Below are 19,433 nucleotides of genomic sequence, written 5' to 3'. Positions count from 1 at the left end.
GTGACAAAATTATAGAAATGTTGCCAGGCGTTAAGGACAGGGTGCACTGGTAAACAAGTGGGTGTGAGCAGAAAACGCCAACAAGAGGGATTCTTGAGCTGATAGAGAGGTTCTGTATCTTGATGGCATCAATGTCAATAACTTGCACGTGATACTGAACCCGAGTTGTGCCAGATGTTTCCATGGGAGAAAACAGGATAAAGGGTACACTGATTATTTCTTACAACTGCATATGACTCTACAGTTTTCTCAGAATTAAATGCTTAATTGTTAAAAGGAAAGGCAAGCCCAGATTCTGTATTCATTCGGATGCATCAGGCATAGAATTCATTAAAATTCTATAACTTCTGCTCTTCAAAAGACATCATTAAGAAAAGGAAAACGCAAGCCAAAGACTGGGGGGAAGTCTTTGCAATATTTGTATCTGACAAAGGACTTCTATCCACAACATTTAGGGAACTTTCACAATATGATAAATACAATGTAATTAAAACTACCCTGAGAGAAGACTTCACAGCTACTACCACGAGCATGGCTAAAACTGAAAAGGCTGACAATGCTAAGTGGTAGAAAAGATGTGGAGACATTGTATATTGCTGCTGGGAACATAAAATGGTACCGGTGCTTTATAAAACTGCATGGCAGTCACACCTAGATATTTACCCAAGAGATATGAAAGCATGTATTCACCAAAACCAACTTATATAGGAATGCTGTTTCATAAAGCCCCAATCCAGAAACAACCCAAATGCCCAAAGGTGAAAGGATAAACCAATTGTGGTATATCTGTACAACCCAATACTATTCAGCAATAAAAAGAAACAAAATACTGACACACACAAAGACATGAATGAACCTCAAAAACATCCTGCTGAGCAAAAGCAGGCAGACAGGGAAGATTACACTCTGTGATTCCACTTCTACAAAATTCCAGACTAAAACTCATGTAAAGTGACAGAGTAGATCAGTAGTTGCCCAGGGCTGGGAGCAGGGAAGGAAGCTGACTGCAAAGCAGCAGGAGGGATGTTTGGGCGAGTGATGAACATTTTCTATTATCTTGATTGTGGGGATGGGTATACATATCTGTCAAAATCAAACTGTACCCTGATAATGCGTTCATTTCCTTTTACATAAAATTATAACTCTATAAGGTTGATTTTTAAAAGATACAATGATATTCTGTCTCAGATTCAACACACACACAAAAGTACTCTGTCAACTCGCTATTAGAGTTTCTAAATGCTTACCTAACTCTCACAGATAACAGCTGGCAAGCGGCGGTGGTCCACGAACCACAACGTTGAGGGGCACTGCCCTACCCCACGCTGCCAACTCCTCGGGTTCTCCAACAAACCTTCATGCAGCCTTACTTTGCAAAACTAGGTTGGACAGCGGGGAGGCAACAGCAGGGGAAAACGGAGTCCAGGGTCACTGGGTCTTGAACACCGGCTTGTGCGACAGCCGCAACACCCTGTACGTGTTGAGGCCCGGCACGTCGAAGCCCGGGGACAGCCCGTGGCGGTCCAAGGGGTAGAAGTTGACCAGCTGCCCGTGCTGGGCCTCCAGGGACAGCCAGGAGTCGCCGAGGGGCAGGGCGCACGGGAACTCGCGGGCCACGTGCAGCTGGAAGACGCGGCCGCGCACGTGGCGCAGCGTGAGCGTGCGGAACGCGGCGGGCACCAGCGCCTCCACGCGGGGCCCGAACTGGCGCAGGCGCAGCTCGCCCGCCGGCCCGGGGCGCACGTCGTAGAAAGTCAAGTTAGCGAAGGTGAAGTAGCCGGTGAAGGGGCGCGTGCTGGGCGGCGGCGCCGGGCTGAGCTCGGCCCCCCGCAGGGCCCTCTCCATGGCCGGCAGGAGCACGTCGTAGGCCTGCGCCACGAGGTCGGGCCCGGGCGGCCGCGGCCCGGCCAGGAGCAGCGTGAGACCCAGGCGCAGCGGCGGCACCAGCGAGAAGGTGGCAGCGTAGCCGTCCAGCTCGCCGTCCTTGCGCACCACGCGGTAGCCCCGCTGCGCGTGGAACTCCCACGGCGTGCCCGTCTCATTGGCGAAGTAGGCGCCCGGGCAGGCCAGCAGTGGCACCAGCAGCGTCTTGGACGCGTCCGGCCGCAGGAGCCGCTGGGGCCCGCCGCCCAGGAGCACCATGGACAACTTGGCCAGGTCAGCCGTGGTGGAGTACATCTGGCCCGATGGCCGGTACCAGCCCAGGTCGTACAGAGGTGCCGGCCGCCCACTGCCGTAAAAGCCCACTGCCAACCGGGCACGCACAGGAGGCGTCAGGTCGAAGCCCGTGTCTGCCATTCCCAGCGGCTCCAGCACCTTCTCCAAGATCCAGCGCTGGTAGTCACCCTGGACGGTGTGGGCTGCCAGGACGTGGGCCAGAAGCGAGAAGGCCAGCGTGCTGTAATGGCACCTGAAAGAGGAAGGGTGGGAGCTGGCCTGCAGCCTAGGATGGGCATCGCCAGGCCCCAAATAACCCCTTCCCACTTGCTCGGATTGTCTGAAAAGCCTTCCGAATTTCATTTTACCGGGTGGACAGGAAAGGAATCTGCTTCACGGAATCAGAGATGGTCAGACCTAGCAGAGACTTCAGAGATCATTGAATACAACTCAGTATTTATTCTTCCTTCCGGAAAGAGGAAGGCCCAGAGAGAGGCAGAGAATGGCCCAGGGTCGCACAGCAGACTGGCAAAGACCTAGACTTAGCAGTGCACCTGGGAAAGTGGCAAAACAAATCTACTTTACACATTAGTATAATTTACTTTATCAGAAAAACGAGCCTCAGCTTGCTGGGATTGGGTGGCGAGTAACGATTGTGATCATATAGCTCAAGGATAGCAACTAGTGGGCAAGATCTCACCCCCTTCTTCCCAGCCATGGCAGACACCAGTAATCAATAGGGAATTGCTTTTCTTTCCCAGAGCAGATGCTGTTCCAGAATCTCTAAAATAGTGCCTCAGGAAGGCACAGAATGGGTGAAAATGCACAAATGCTATTAGACATTCCTGAACTCTAGCCCAGGCTCCTTTTTTTTTCCCCCCAATGGCAAGAAAAGTGAAGTTCACAGAAGCAGATGCTTCCTGCAAGGTTGTTAATGTCAGAGCTGGAAGGAGGACTCTAGCCTACAGATGGCTAAGCCTTAGATCCTTTCTTCCTTAAGAGAAGTGGGCCCTGAGGTTCAGCATTTGGAGAAGCAGAGGGGCAAGTTTGGAAAAAGGGCACTTGCCCAGGGCCCAGAAGAAGGCATCTGAGGCAGGTGAGTGCCCGCTGACCTCTGTCTAGCTCACAGCCCCACTGCTCCAGGAGCCCAGCTTCTCTGTTCAGTGGCTACCCCAGCTTTCCACTCCCTATCTTATCAGCATGCCGTTTATTTTCCAGCACTTGGGAAAAATTGTATTTATCTTGTTTATCTGTTTAGCAATAAGAATATCATTGTTCACTGGCAAGAAAGCAAACTCCATGAGGGGGCACCGAGTGGATCCATTCGCTGCTGTTTCTCAGGTTTGCACATTCCAAGCGCAGAGTTGGTGTTGAGTTAATTCATCGAAAGAACTTGAGATTCAAACAGAGCTGGATCTGGGCCCGGCTCCCCTACTGCCTTGCTCTGCCATCCATCATGGGCCTCAGTCTCCCCAAATGTGGAACAGGACTTGTCAGTCATCCCTGAAGTCTTTCCGGGCTCTGACCACCTAGGATGTGGTCACACGGGCTGTCTGCCAGGACGAGTGTGTGCCCTTGTGAGGTTCCTGGCATTGGCGGGGCATCAGGGCTCACCCCTCACCTGGTTCCTGGATCCGCCACCAGCACATCGTCCTTCAGCAGGCTCAGGGCCTCCTGGGTGCTGCCCCTCCACAACAGTGAAGTGGAGCGGAGCCTTCGGGGTAGCCCTAGGGAGGAGCCATGGTCAGATTCACTGGGTCAGCTGAGGCGGGGGGGGGGGGCCCTGGTTGCACTCCTCCCCCACTTTCCATGAGTTGAAAGATAATGATAAAATCAGCTTTTAAAAAAGAAAGCCTCTAGCATGGACTCTAATCCTGCCTGTGTTTTGTGTCCTTTGGGTTATTGTTGTTGTTTTTTCTGCACTATGCCGCATGTGGGATCCTTAGTTCCCCAACCAGGGATCGAACCCATGTCTCTGAAATGGAAGTATGGAGTCTTAACCTCTGGACCACCAGGGAAGTCCCCTGCCAGTGTTCTGTTGGGCAAGCCACTTAACCTCCCTGAGCCAGCATTCCCTCACCTGTAACAGAACGGAAGTAATTCCCATCATGGGGCTTGTGTAAGGATTCATTGAAATAAAATGCTGAGCATGATTGTCATCAACCAGAGACCTTCGATTCCATAAAATGTTTGAGGTTGCTGCCCAAATATGTCTTGGGAACTGACCTCTGATCACTTGGGGTTTTCTGGTTTTGGATGTGACAATACGGGAAGGCTCGCAGGATTAGGATTCTTCCCATCCATTCACTCAGCAATAGTGTTCAAGCATCTGTTCTGTGCCAAAGACTGTTCTGGGTGCCGGGACTCAGGGGTGAGCCACACGAAGTCCCTGCCCATGTGGAGTCTGCACTCTAGCAGAGGAGACAGACAAGCAAATAAATATTCGTGCTCTGGAGGGAGATAATTACATGTGTGAAAGGAGGGGTGGTTATTTTATACAAAGTGGTCTGAGGAAGGCATCACAGGGAAGGCAACCCTTGAGCAGGTGAGGCCTGGAAGAGGTGAGACGAGAGGAAAGAATGTGTCAGGCAGAGGGAACAGCAGATGCAAAGGCCCTGAGGCGGGAATGTTTGAGGGTCAGCAGGAAACAGCCAGTGTGGCTGGAGAGGAGTGAGAAAAGGGGAGGCTTTGGCGATAAGAGAGATTGGAGGTGCAGGCACCAGACCTGTAGGGTGCTATTGGGTACTAAAAGGACTCGGGCTCTTCTCTCATTGGGATGGGGCTAAAGGGTTTGAGCAGAGCAGGGATATAATCTGACATATATCGGGGTAGCTTTGACTGCTATGTGAAAGCAGTCTTTGGGGGCAGGCGCGGGCAATGGCAGATGCGGGGGAACCTGTAAGGAGACTCGCAGAGGTCCATGCTTAAATGATGGTGGATTGGACGAGTGAGTAGGGGGTGGGTTCTGAACATATTTTGATAGCGGAGCCAACAGAATTTGCTACTGGAGGGGATATGGAGGGTATGAGAGTGAGAGGTTCCAGGGATAACTAACTCCCAGGCTCTTGGCCTGAACAACTGGGGGCTGAAGTCCCAAGTCCTGGGTTTAAATTCTGACTCTAGCACTTCTTGCTGTGTGACCACAAACCGTGTGCTTTACCTCTCTGAGCCTCTCTTTGCTCACTGTAAAGCGGGCTGAAGCACCTACTTTGATCTCCCTGGGAGCTGTTGCAGGGCCTGACTAAGAATGCATGAAAAGCTCAGAATGGGAGAAAGCTCCAGATTAGGGTGAAGGTCAATTGTAAAAGACACTGGGAGCTTAAAAGTTATCCAGGCAGCCCTGTGGTCAGCTGGTCCCTTTGGGACTGAGAGAAGACAAGTAGGGCATTTTTTAAAATGACCACAAACAGAGCCCTGTGCTGGGTTCCTTGGCTATAGATGAAGAAGAGTCCACAGTGTACCCCTAGAGGGAGCCCTAGGTTCAGGTTATAACCAGGAGTGGATTTAATAGGAGGTTCATGGAGCAAAAGCCTGACTGACTCCTTCCAAGGCCTGTATCTAAGTTTGAATTTATAATATTGTAAAAGTGAAAGTCGCTCAGTTGTGTTCCACTCTTCGGGACCCCATGGACTATACAGTCCAGGGATTTCTCCAGGCCAGAATACTGGAATTGGGTTAGCTTTGTCCTTCTCCAGGGGATCTTCCCAACCCAAGTATCTAACCGAGGTCTCCCGCATTGAGGGCAGATTCTTTACCAGCTGAGCCACAGGGGAAGCCCAAGCTTACTGGAGTGGGTAGCCTATATCTTCTCCAGCAGATCTTCTTAACTCAGGAATTGAACCAGAGTCTCCTGCATTGCAGACAGATTCTTTACCAACTGAGCTATCAGGAATATTTTTTTAAAGGACCCCAAAATTGTATCAGGCCCCAATAAACCTAGGTCTACCCCTGACTGTAATAACCAGAGATACTTTGAAAAGTACCTGCTGTCAGCTAAGTGCTTGAAATTCATCAGCACACTTAATTCCCCAAAATAGCACAAACTAGTCATTTTACAGAGGAGAAAAACAAGGCTCAGAGAGGTTACGTGACTTGCCCAAGATCACACAGCTAGGAGGCAGAGTGGGAATTTCAGTGCTGGTGCCCTTAGCCACTGGGCCATCCTCCCCTGATCCTCTCCTGCCTAGGCAATTTCAGGAGATTCCATTTTCTGACTGAGCCTCAGGTTCACCATCTGCTAATGGGAGCGAAAACCAGCCATGTCCATAGATTGAGACCTCAGGCCTGAACACACTTTGTCAAATGATGAAATAGTAGGCACTTGTGATACATTCCTACCATCTAGATGGGTTGATGACTGAAAATCTGAACAATAGAAGGCATTTTGGGGTGGCGCACTTGGTGCCCGCCTTCTCCCTCTTGGCTGGGGCAGTCGCCACAGATCACAGACCCCCTCCCACCCATTCCTGCCCAATTCCTGTCCACTGGCTTTTGTCTTCCAGCATCCTAGCCTGCCCTTGCCCTTCCACCGTGGAGACTTCATCTTGGCTTGTTAGCACATCTTTTATCATTATTCTTTTTATGTAGTTTTTAATAAATAATTCATTTACATGATTCAAAATCCCAAAGACACCGAAGGGTATACAATGAAAAATGTTCCCCCGTACTCTTCTCCCCAGCCACCAAGTTCCTCTCCCTGGAGGCAACCCAGTGGTTTAATTTCTACTATCCTTCCAAAGATACGTGATGCATGTTCATATATATACATAGACACACACACATAACATATGTGTATATATATATACGTTATATGATATGTACATTACATGTGGAAACAGAGCAGAGAGTGGGCCCAGCCTGGCTGGGTGAGAACATGCTTCTTGGTGCCCTCACCTAAAATGGTTTGGGCTAAGCTAGATCAAATGGTCTGGGCTAAGCTAGATCATTGGAGAAGGTAATGGCAACCCTGCTCTAGTACTCTTGCCTGGAAAATCCCATGGACAGAGGAGCCTGGTGGGCTGCAGTCCATGGGGTCGCGAAGAGTCTGACACGACTGAGAGACTTCACTTTCACTTTTCACTTTCATCCATTGGAGAAGGAAATGGCAACCCACTCCATTATTCTTGTCTGAAGGATCCTAGGGATGGGGGAGCCTGGTGGGCTGCCATCTATGGGGTCGCACAGAGTTGCCCATGACTGAAGCGACTTAGCAGCAGCAGCAGCAGCAGATCACGTTCAGAGCCACTCACCTGACAGCTGGCTGGCCATCCTTCGGAGGGTGACAGGTGAAGGCCTTGGGGCTGGGCCCACCTCCTCCAGCCCATCCACCAGACTTCTTTGTTGGGAGGCTGATGCCATACCCAGTGGGTTGTTAATGGTGAAGGTGCTGGCGTACCGCTCCAGAGGGTCGTCTAGAGAAGCCACAATGCCCTCTTCCCATAGGCGGTACAGCATAAGGACAGGAAAGATCTTGGAGACGCTGGAGATCCTGGACAATGAGAGGCACAAGGGTGCAGCGGGCATCGTTGGGTCCACAACCCACCCCCACCTGCACCCCCAGCCTCCGCCTTTCTGGTATAATCAGGAAAGCACTGTGTGTATGTGAGCTCAGCCGCTTCAGTCGCGTCTCTTTGCAACCCCGTGGGCTGTAGCCTGCCAGGCTCCTCTCTCCATGGGATTCTCCAGGCAAGAATACTGGGGTGGGTTGCCATGCCCTCCACCAGGGGATCTTCCTAACCCAGGGATCCAACTTGTGTCTTCCACATCTCCTGCGTTGCAGCCAGATTCTTTACCCACTGAGCCAGCTGAGAAGCCCAGGAAAGCACTGAGCCCACCCTTATTCACCGTCACAGGTGGAAATCCACAAGCCTCTGTGGAATGCCATCGAGATGCTCAAGAACACAGCAGAGGCAATGAGGCGGGGCCAGGTGCGCACCATGAGCATCTCCCCGACGCCAGGCCCTCACCAGCAACTCCCCACTCTGGGACAGACCCAAGCTGGGATCATGCCTCTGCCTCTCTCCAGCTGAGTTGCCTTGGAAAAAATACTAGACTTTTCTGAGATGTAATTTCGTTGTCTTGTTTCACGGATTTTAGAAAGGACTGACCAAGATTATGCGTGCAAGGTGCCTAGCAACATACCTGGCAGGTGGTGAGTGCCCAGCAGGTGATTTATTGTTGCTTAGTCGCTCAGTCGTGTCCGACCTGCGACCCTGTGGACTGTAGCCCACTAGGCTCCTGTGTCCATGGGATTTCCCAGACAAGAATACTGGAGTGGATTGCCATTTCCTTCTCAACAGGATCTTCCTGACCCAGGGATCAAACCCATGTTTTCTGCTTGGCAAGCAGATTCTTTATCACTAAGCTACCAGAGAAGCCCTCAGTAGGTGAGAGCAAACATAACTGTTGCCCCCTGGCTGGCACACAGCTGGTGCAGCCTGACTGGAACCCCTGTAATCCTCACAAGCATCCCTGGCAGCAAATGTATTCACTTCGCACAGTGAGGGCTGAGGATCCTACAGGCAGCACCCAGGAGGGGAGACTCTGGGTGTGTCCCAAGTTGCTTCCATCCGGGCCACTGCTGCTGGCTGTTGGAAACCTGGGTGGAGGACCCAGGAACTGGTTACAGCTCCTTTGTGTCACAGAGAAGGGGGGTAGGGTGGAACACGAGGGGGTCTTTTCTAGTTTGGGAGCTTTGGGGCTAAGGACTCTCCAGAAGGGATTCCTTCCTGACCTATTACCCTGTGGTGTGATGTTAGGCACTCACTGTTCCTCTCTGGACCTCCATCTCCTCGTCTGTGAAATTGCCAAGACTTAAGAAAGGGCCCTGATAACTCAGATCCGCCCCCCCTCACCCAGCCATAATTCTCATGAGTCCTCCTGCCTCCCAAGTCCCCCTCGTTGTCCCATCCCTCGCCCCCGCCACAGGATCCTGGTGGTCCACCAGCTGACCGGTATATGGTGTACTCATTGGGGGGCCCAGAAGCCGGGTCTGAACCATTCTTCTTCCCGAAGTTCCCAGTCCAGAGCACGGTGTCATTGTGGATGACAACTGCAGACATGGCAGCCAGGCCCGGGGCAGACAGGGCCTGGCGGAGGATCCGGCCCACCTGGTAGGAGAGGAGCGGGAGGCTTAGAGCTCACGTGTCCTTCTCCCCACCAGGCCCTTCCACCCCTGCACACAGCACGCACTGTCTCGCTCCCCTCCGTTCTCCCCACCAGTGGCTGGAAGGGAGCCCCAGTGAGCCTCCAGACCTCTGGCTGTCAAACTATGTCCCATGGGGTTGGCCACCACCCAGCTGCAATCAGAGCAGATCCCCTGGAATCTGTTTTGTATGTAAGGTTTCCTCATAAGACTTTCGTTCAAAGAAACATTTCCTTGGAAATATATATGAGGAAGGAGGGGTTAAGGCCACTGATCTAATCAAACCTGTGATGCCCTAGAAAGCCTTCAGTAGGCCTCATCTAGGGCTTTCCCTGGTGGCTCGCAGTAAAGAATCTGCCTGCAGTGCAGGAGATGTGGGTTCGAGCCCTGGGTCGGAAAAATCCTCCGGAGAAGAAAATGGCAACCCACTCCAGTACTCTTGGGAAATCCCATGGACAGAGCTGTTCATGGAGTCACAAGGAGTCGGATACAACTCAGCAACTAAACAATAGCAAAAGCCTCATCTGACCCCTAGTGTTGGAGAATTCAGGATTTGTAGAGGGCGCTCTCTTTGAACATTCGTTGGAAATATTAATACTTCATTATTTTCAGTGATGAAGTTTAATGACGATTAACTGCCAACACTTACTGGACATTTAGAATGTGCCAGACACAATACACAATGATGTTCATACCTTGTCTCACTTAATCCTCATAATAAGTCAGTGCTGATTTCCCACCACCCCGCCCCCCACTTTACAGGTGAGAAAATGAGATATGAAGCGACTTGCCCCGGTGGCTCATGGCTGGGGGAAATCGGGATGCTCATTCCCCATGCTCATTCCAGCACCTCCTGGCCAAGAGATTTGACATCCCTGAACCGAGTTCAGTCTACCTGTGGTTTCCACCCCCGGCCTAACTCTACTCTACTCTAAGTGTTTTCGGCTGCGCTGGGTCCCTGTGGCTGGGAGGGCTGTCTCTAGTTGCGGTGATCTGGCTCCTCACCACGGTGGCCTCTCTAGCTGGGGAAGACGGGCTCTGGCACATGGGCCCCATCACTCCCAGGCCTGTGGGGTCTTCCCGGACCACGTCTCCTGCGCTGGCAGGCGGACCGCCCGGGAAGTCCACCTGAGCTGACGCTGCCGCAGTTTCCTCCTCTTTGTCTAGGGCTTCACAAGGCGGTAACACAGGGGGGAGTTAGCACACTGCAAGACGCGTGCCAGGCTCTCACGAGGAGGCAGCCACAGTTATCACTGCTGCTGTGTTGTTTCTAATTAGTATCACCCCTGGGAGGCAAATAGCAGCCTTCTGCTCTGTCTCCCTCACAAAAGCTTCTTGTGTATTTGCAGGCAGGGATTGTGTCTCTCTGCGCTGGCCCACACCTGCTCTTACATGAACACGTACCCTCCTTTCCTTCATCTGTCCCACAGACCGAATTTCAAACCCTTCCCCACTGCCGCCACCCCCAGGCTGCTGCACATACACTCCTTTTAAAAAAAATTTTTTTTATTAGGGTATAGTTGCTTTACAATGTTGGGTTAGTTTCTGCAGTACAGCAAAGTGAATCAGCCATTCCTATACACGCTGCTGCTGCTAAGTCGCTTCAGTCGTGTCTGACTCTGTGCGACTCCATAGTCGGCAGCCCACCAGGCTCCTCTGTCCCGGGATTCTCCAGGCAAGAACACTGGAGGGGTTACCATGTCCTTCTCCATATATACGTATATCCCTTCTTTTTTGCATTTCCTTCCCATTTAGGTCACAGAGCACTGAGTACCCGCTCCAGTGTTCTTGCCTGGAGAATCCCACAGACGGTGGAGCCTGATGGGCTGCCTCTCTATGGGGTCGCACAGAGAAGGACACGACTGAAGCGACTTACAGCAGCAGCAGCAGCACTGAGAGTTCCCTGTGCTATGCAGTAGGTTTCCACTCGTTACCTATTTTATGCATAGTAGAGTATATACGCCAACGCCAGTCTCCCTGTTCATCCCATCCCCTTGATCCTCCTTGGTATCCATATGTTTGGTTTGTACTCTAAGTCTATGCCTCTGTTTCTGCTTTGCAAATTAGTTCATCTGTATCATTTTTCTAGATTCCACTTTCTGATTTTTATGTCTGTTAAGGTGAGATCAAACCAGTCAACCGTAAAGGAAATCAGTCCTGAATATTCATCAGAAGGATAATGCTGAAGCTGAAGCTCCAATACTTTCGCCACCTGATGCAAAATGCTGACTCACTGGAAAAGACCCTGATGCTGGGAAAGAATGAAGGGCAGGAGGAAAAGCGGACGACGGAGGATGAGATAGTTGGATGGCATCACTGACTGGATGGACATGAGTTTGAGCAAGCTCTGGGAGTTGGTGATGGACTGGGAGGCCTGGAGTGCTGCAGTCCATGGGGTTGCAAAGAGTCGGACACGACTGAGCAGCTGAACTGACTGCTTGAAGATGTGTGACCCAAGTGAGTAGGGGCTCGATGGCACAGACTAGACCTGACTGACAGCGCCCTCTAGTGTCAGGCCATCCGGCAATGGTAATGTGAGGTTGTTCTTGTTCGGTTGCTGAGTTGTGTCCAACTCTTTACGACCCCATGGACTGCAGCACACCAGGGTCCCCTGTCCTTCACTATCTCCCAGAGTTTGCTCAAATTCATGTCTATTGAGTCAGTGATGCTATCTATCTCATCCTCCGCCACCCCCTTCTCCTTTTGCCTTCCATCTTTCCCAGCATCAAGGTCTTTTCCAATGAGCTGGCTCCTCGCATCAGGCGGCCAAAATATTGTAGCTTCAGCTTCAGCATCAGTCCTTCCAATGAGAATTCAGGGTTGGTTTCCTTTAGGACTGACTGGTTTGATCTCCTTGCAGTCCAAGGAACTCTCAAGAGTCTTCTCCAGCCCTACAACTAGAAAGTATTGATTTTTTTGGTGCTCAGACTTCTTTATGGTCCACCTCTCACATCTATACATGACTACTGGAAAAGCCATAGCTTTGACTAGATGGACCTTTGTCGGCAAAGGGACGTCTCTACTTTTTAATATACTGTCTAGGTTTGTCATAGCTTTTTTTCCCAGGAGCAAGCATCTTTTAATTTCATGGAGTGTCTTTAATCATATTACAATGGCTCTGTGATCCTCTTTGCCTCATCTTTCTCCACCTCCAGTTACGCCCCCCACTAGACTGAACTTCCTCGTAATTCTCTACATGCGTCTTGTACTGACCCTGCTGCCTCTGGACCTTTGCACATGCTGTTCCCTCTCTCTGGAGCACACCCTTCACACCCCCAAGCTCCCTTACTATATACACACATATCCTACCTGCTCAGCTCTCAATTTAGACACCACTTCCTCCAGAAGCCTTCCATGACTCCAAGTCCCATGACCCCTAAACTTGCCCTGTCCTCACTCTTGCCCTGGTGATAAATGTTTATTATATTGACTGTTCTCCTCACTCCAGACTAGTAGCTCCTTCAGAGCAGGACAATGTCTTCTTTCTGCCATACTGCTAGTCTGTAGGGCAGAGCAAGTGCTCAAGGATTATATGTTGAATGAATGCAACCACCAGTGCAGAGGGCGTGCCCTCCCCTTCCTCGGCCTGGCCTAGCCCACACAGTCAGTTCTCTCCTGGGTCATCACTGACCTTTTCCAGGGCCTCCTTCAACACGGGGAGGGGATGGGCCAGGGGCACAGGCTCAGGGTGCTGGGGACACATCCTCACAGGGGCAGAGGTCACCTCTGGTCCCAAGGAACCTGGAGGGAACATCACAAAATGAGTGAAGGACAGAGAACAGGTTAGGAGTCTAGGGGTCATCGTAGAGGAGGTGGGAAGGTGGCAGCAAGTGCCAGGCTCATGCCCTAGGGCCAGCCCTCCAAGCTGGCACCCCCTCACCACAAGGTACCAGCCCTGGGCAGTCAAGGGCAAAGTGCAGAGCCTGCCCGGGAGGATACAGCACAGTCCCACACTCACCACCTGCGGCTTGGCCTTTGAGGGACCAATCAGGCCACAGGTGCCCATTGGCAGCCCTTCTGTCTCATATGTCCAGCCTCCTCCCTCTGTATAGTCAGCAGACTTAGGCCCCAGCTCCAAGGGGCAGCCACAGCAACATCTCTATCTGACCCCCTTTCTCCAGCTCTAATGATATATCTGGATGGAGAAGTGGATTCAGGGCCCTGCTGAGGCTCCAGGCTTAAACCACTAGGAAGGACTCATTCCATCCCCAGTGCAGTGCGTCCAGGCATCCAGGTTTGAGTCCCATCCTGCTTTTGTCCTGGCGTATGCTTCCTTGCAACCTCAGAGGGAAGGTGTGGAACTTGGCAGGACAGGATTCAGGCTTGAGACCATCTCTACGGCCCCCAAACCTCCCCACATCCTTTAAGGATGGTGTGGGGTGGCAAGAGTGTGAGAACCCCCCCAAGAGTATAAGATCCACCTTTTCCTAAACCTTGCAGGGATTTCCCTGGTGGTCCAGTAGTTAAGACTGCCCTTCCACTGCAGGGGGCGCAGGTTCGAGCCCTGATTGGGGAACGAAGGCTCTGCATACTGTGTAACGCAGCCAAAAAACAGTAAAAACAATTTTTTAAAATATGTGCCAGCAGGTCTTGTGTCTGGTGAGGTGCTTCAAAAAATAAAAAAGGTTCATTTAAATAAACCTTCCACTGCCTCCCAAGACCACCCAGAGCTGGGAGAAGGCTCCGTGATGGCGGTTCACCGTGGCCGCAAGCTCTCGAGACCCACCCACCTGAATCGGAGGGGCTGCGTGACTTGTTTTGGCCGAAAGTATGAGGTTGAATTGATTGTGCCCCTCCCAAAGCTAGACCTTAATCCGCCTTTGCTGCTTTGGAACACTTCCCTCTCGTGGACAAGCCTGGGATAGCGACCTTGAGAGGGAAAGTCCACACGGGGGAGAGGTCCACTGAACTTGCTTGCGTTGGTGAGCCCAGGTTAGACCAGCAGAACTGCCAGCCAGTGCGTAGAATCACGAGAAATGATCAATCACTCTGTCTGAAGCCAGTGGGTTTAGGTGGTTTGTTACCCAGCCTCAGATGATGTGGTCCCAAGCAGGAAAATCACAAACCCTACGGAAGATCTCTCAACAACTTCATCCGCATTGGTATTAATAACAACCTCTCAGGTGATGCCTATGTGAGGATGAGGATGCAGATCACTGTAGTCAGTGGACCCAGGAGAGTTCCATAAACTGTTTCCCATTTGTGACAAATTAAGTCAAAATTGGAAAAAAAAAACCATTTAGAGACTTTTATAGCAGTTTCTCAGAGTAATCTTGTGAATGTTGAATCTAATTACTGAAAACCTGGGCTTCCATTTTGCAGTCTTTTTCATTTATTTCCCTAATATAATTCATTTTTTCATTTATTTCATAAGGCTGGTCTGCCACAGATTGGTAGTTTGATAGTTTAAGAAGCACGGCCCTGGAGAACAGGCCAACCTACCCACTTGGGGACTGTTTGCTAGAGAGACTAAGAAGCCCTTGATAAAGGAATTTACTCTAGAAAGAAAGGGTTGTCTGGGAGAGGAAGAAGCTGGCAGGAAAATAAAAGGAGGCATTTCTGCAAAAATCTGCAGGATTCTGGGAGCCCAGACCACCTTGTTGAGCCATTGGCGTCTGTAATACAGGATGTCTCAGAGAAACAGAGAGAGACATTCTCCCCAGCTGCAGCAGAGACCTGGGACTCTGGACCATCCGGGATCCCAGCAGGCTGATGGGCCCAGGGGTTGCTATAGCAACAGAGGGCCAGGATGTTACCTGCCCTGGAGGTTCGTTTGCTGAGCCTTAACCAGCCCAGGATGCAGTCAAGAAATGGCAGCTGCTGTCCACGTACACACTGGCACGTGTTCCTCCCAGGGTCTTAGCTGAAGCTGGAGGAGTGCCTTTAAAGGGAGGTAGAGCCTGGAGATTTCACCCTGGGGGCTGAAGGCAGACCAAGAGAAACACTGCGCTTTGTGGTGGGGGGCGGGGGGGAACCCTGAGTTTTACACACACAGCCCAGAGTAGGTGGCTTAAGAACACCGCAGGGGCATTAGTATCCTCAGGTTACACAGAAGGGCATCGAGGCACAGAAGGAGCACATGACCGGCCCAAAGGTGCACAGTTCCTGAGAGCTAGAGTCCGCATGGAGGCCAGAGCTCCTGAGTCTGAATCTGTGGTCCTCCCTCAGGTCAGGAGTGGCGGCCCAAAGCCCACAGGGACCTCCAGGGACGGGGAGCGACTCAAGGAGGCTTGGCACTCACCAATCTTCAGCTTGGGGAGGTAATACTGCCACAGGAAGCAGCCGGTCATGAGCACAGAGAGCACGAAGAAAAAGCTGCAGGAAGCCGGCAAGAGCCACTTCTTCTTCACTTTCAGCAGACTGAGCTGCCGGCCAGCCTGGAAGGGGAAGGGCAAGACAGGCCCACACAGGGAGTCAACAGGGGAGAAGTGAGGGACTCCCCTGGCCTGGCCCTTCCTATGCCTTCAGTTCAGTTCAGCTGCTCAGTCATGTCCAACTCTTTGCAACCCCATGAACCGAGGGACGCCAAGCCTCCCTGTCCATCACCAACTCCTGGAGTCTACCGAAACTTATGTCCATTGAGTTGGTGAAGCCATCCAACCATCTCATCCTCTGTCGTCTCCTTCTCCTCCTGCCCTCAATCTTTCCCAGCATCAGGGTCTTTTCAAATGAGTCCTATGCCTTAGGTTTACCCAGACATCAGAGGAGCCTACAGCTTGGGGTGAGTTTCGCACCTGTAAAACCAAGCACCTCCCCAGTACAGCCCCTTTGACAGCTCTGCCCCGCAGACCTCTGTGTCTGTGCCTAGCCCGTCTCCTCTGCTGGGCATGCCCTCTCTCTCCTGTGTATTTAGCGAGATATCTAAAACCAGCTCTAATGCCACCTCCTCCCAGTTCTCTTCACCCAGATCCCTTCAAGGGCACTCAGCCTAAGCCTCCACTGCGGTGCAAATCCAGCTCTCTCTCTAAGATAGCAGTTGTTCTATGATTATCAGTGTGATAGGGTTCGATCCCTAGTTGGGGAACTAAATCCCGCATGCTGCAACTGAAATAACCTGTGTGCTGCAACTAAGACCCAGTGCAGCCAAATAAATAGAAATAAATATTTTTAAAACGTTGCAGTGAAAAGGGACCTGCCTGGAGAGCTCAAGGAAGGGTGAGGGTGAGGCTCGGAGAAACAGGGGCCGTTCCTTCAGACAGGCGTGGGGACTGAGACGTGCTTGGGAGGTGGGCGAGGGCAGTACATAGGGATCGTAAGGTGAGATCAAGGCCTGAAGTCACACAGAGGGTGAGGAAGAGGCCTGGTGGGGAGGTGGGACGGAATCTAAAGAGACAGTGTGTATGGTGACCTGGCCCCCAGGAAGAGCTACATGTTCCCTCAAGGCAAACTTAGTCTCCTGGAGACACTTCCAGTTAGTGCTGCAAGCACTGTGCTAAGCCTTTTCAGAGGCCTCTCCCAGGGCCCTGTTGAGGCAGGCGCCCTTAGTGCCCTGACGTCACAGATGAGGCTCAGGGAAGTTAAGTGACTTGCCCAGAGTCACACAGCTCGGAGCTACTCAACCAAAGTTCTTGATGAGGCTTCACAAGCATTTGTTGAAACTTAATTCCAGGTGGGCAAACTGCAGTTACAGGAAGGAAAGGACTCGTCTAAAGAATGATAAACGTCGTGTGTTAACTGTCAGCTTTATGCCTGGCCTGTGCTGTTCACCTAAACAAGTATTATTTTACCACATTTCACTATCTGCTCATGAAGTGGGTTTGAGAACTATCATTTTAGACGTGATTAAATGGGGCTCAGAGCAGCTGAGCAACTTGCTCAAGGTCACAGAGCAAGGTGGTAGCAAAGCTGGGATTCAAATCCAACCGGCCTGACTCTCCACCTTATGTCTTAATGTGTCTTATGTCTCTCTGTCTCTTATTTTTTTGACTGCGCAGGGTCTTTACTGCTGCGTGCAGGCTTTCTGTAGTTGCGGCATGGGGGCTTCTCTTGTTGCAGCTTGCGGGCTCTAGAGTGCAAGTTCAATAGCTGGGGCACAGGCTTCGTTGCTCCGAGGTCTGTGGAATCTTCCAGGACCAGGGATCGAACCCATGTCCCCAGCACTAGCAGGCGGATTCTTCACCACTGGACCATCAGGGAGGTCCCGTTTGATGTCTCTTTTGAACTATCTTCACTGCTGCTGTAACCTAAACTGTGTTGTGAAAGGACTCTTCCCTGCTCTCCCCTAATCCTTCTCTGTCCCTCCTAGGGGGCCTGAAGAACGAGATAACAGGGAAGGAATTCAAGATTCAGAACCCTTGTCCCAGGACTGAGGGCTAGACTGATCTGTTTCATCTATTTGTCCTTTTGCCCACCCTCTCCTGAGCACCTATTAGGTGTCAGACACTGTTCCAGGCCCCCGGGGCTCAGCAGCAAACCAGTGCCAGAATTCCTGTCTACAGGGAGCTGGCCTGGGGGTTACCTAGGTGGCTCAGTGGTTAAAGAATCTGCCTGTCAATACAGGAGACATGAGTTTGATCCTTGGGTTGGGAAGATCCCCTGGAGAAAGAAATGGCAATCCACGCCAATATTCTTGCCTGGGAAATCCCATGGACAGAGGAGCCTGGTGGGCTATAGTCCATAGGGTTGCACACAGTTGGACACAACTTAGCAACTAAACAGCAACTGTTTCAGGCCCTGCGGACTAAGCAGTGAGCTGGTGTCAGAATTCCTGTCCTCAGGAAGCTGACCTGCTGATGTCTAATGCCTAGCCATCCTGGCTGGCCCAGCTCCATACTGTCTCCCTGGTGAGCTCCCTGCTGACCTCGGTGGCTAACCTGTTCTAGGGGCCTGGTGAGGATTTGCTCAGCGAATGGGTAAGCATATCACAACTCAGCTGCTGGAGAGCTGGGTCTCAAAGTCAGGCCTCTAGAATGTTTAATCACAGAAGACACCCTTGCAAAGCAAAACCCACGTTCAAATCCAGGATACATCACCCTAAGACCCATAAAATCCTGGGCCACTCCCAATCTCTTCATCTGTGAGATAGGAAAGGCACTAACCTGGCCAAGTTGTGTTGAGACAGTAGACACAGAAAGCACCTGCTATGTGTTGGGCATTATTCTAAGTACTTTAGGTTGCTGCTGTGTTGTTGTTTAATTGCTCAGACTCTTTTGTGACCCCATGGGCTATAGCCCGCCAGGCTCCTTCTGTCCATAGGATTTTCCAGACAAGAATACTGGCTTGGATTGCCATTTCCTTCTCCAGGGGATCTTTCCGACCTAGGAACTGAACTCAAGCCCCCTGCACTGGCAGGCGGATTCTTTACCGACTGATCCACCAGGGAAGCTTAAATTGTTTAACTCCCACTATAGCCCATGAGATAGTATTATTACTACTACCTCTAGTTTACAAGTGAGGAAACTGAGTCTCACGTATGCTAAGCCCTTTACCCCAAACTGCATGGTATCACGTGGCAGAGCTGGACCCTGAGCCTATACAGGCAGCTCCAGAATTGGGCATCCTTAACCACTGGGCTGTCTCTGCTGCCCTTGATGAATGAGATCACACATGTTCACACAGAAATGTGTACTTGTATATCCATAGCAACAGTACTCATAGTAGCCAAAAAGTGGGGTCTATCCAATGATGAATACATAAAGTTGGGGATATCTATGGGATATTATTCAACCACAAGAAGAAATGAGTTGCTACATCAATGTACATTGAAAACATTATAAACCCACAGCCACAAGAAGCCACGCTTAATTCCCTTTTATATAAATGTCCCTTTATATTAAATGTCCGCGTATAATTCCCTTTATATCAAATGTCCAGAATAGGCGGATCCATAGAGGCAGAAAGTAGACAGTGGTTGCCAGAGGCTGGAGGTACAGGGAAATGATTGCTAATGGGGTACAGGTTTCTTTTGGAGGTAATGAAATTTACAGACTTGTGGTGACTTGCAGAGGTCATGGGCAGCAGATGATGGAGGTGCCATCTCTGTACGACCCCAACCCCAACGTGTGCCTGGGTTCTCTGCATGCCTGATTTGCAGCCCTCCTCTGGAGCCCAGCCTCATCTCATATCTCTCCAGTCTCAGGATTTATTCCAATAGACCCAAAGGTGGGGTCTGTGTCTAGCGTCTAAACGTGCT

The 19,433-nt window shown here is 51.1% G+C and overlaps 1 protein-coding gene across 1 annotated transcript; it reads right to left on the bottom strand.

Annotated features, from left to right (window-relative positions):
* Positions 1–1,428: 1,428 nt before the first annotated feature.
* On the bottom strand, positions 1,429–15,606 carry LACTBL1 (lactamase beta like 1). Its single transcript, XM_027963995.2, has 6 exons — positions 15,543–15,606; positions 12,933–13,042; positions 9,109–9,266; positions 7,407–7,645; positions 3,779–3,884; positions 1,429–2,410 (listed from the first exon to the last, which is right to left on the bottom strand). The coding sequence occupies exons 1-6, from the start codon at positions 15,589–15,591 to the stop codon at positions 1,429–1,431; spliced, it is 1,644 nt and encodes a 547-aa protein (XP_027819796.1). The 5' UTR covers positions 15,592–15,606.
* Positions 15,607–19,433: the final 3,827 nt, after the last annotated feature.

The sequence above is a fragment of the Ovis aries genome, chromosome 2 (genome assembly GCF_016772045.2).
Source record: "Ovis aries strain OAR_USU_Benz2616 breed Rambouillet chromosome 2, ARS-UI_Ramb_v3.0, whole genome shotgun sequence".
Lineage (NCBI taxonomy): Eukaryota > Metazoa > Chordata > Mammalia > Artiodactyla > Bovidae > Ovis > Ovis aries.
This window is presented reverse-complemented; position numbering and strand designations above follow the sequence as displayed.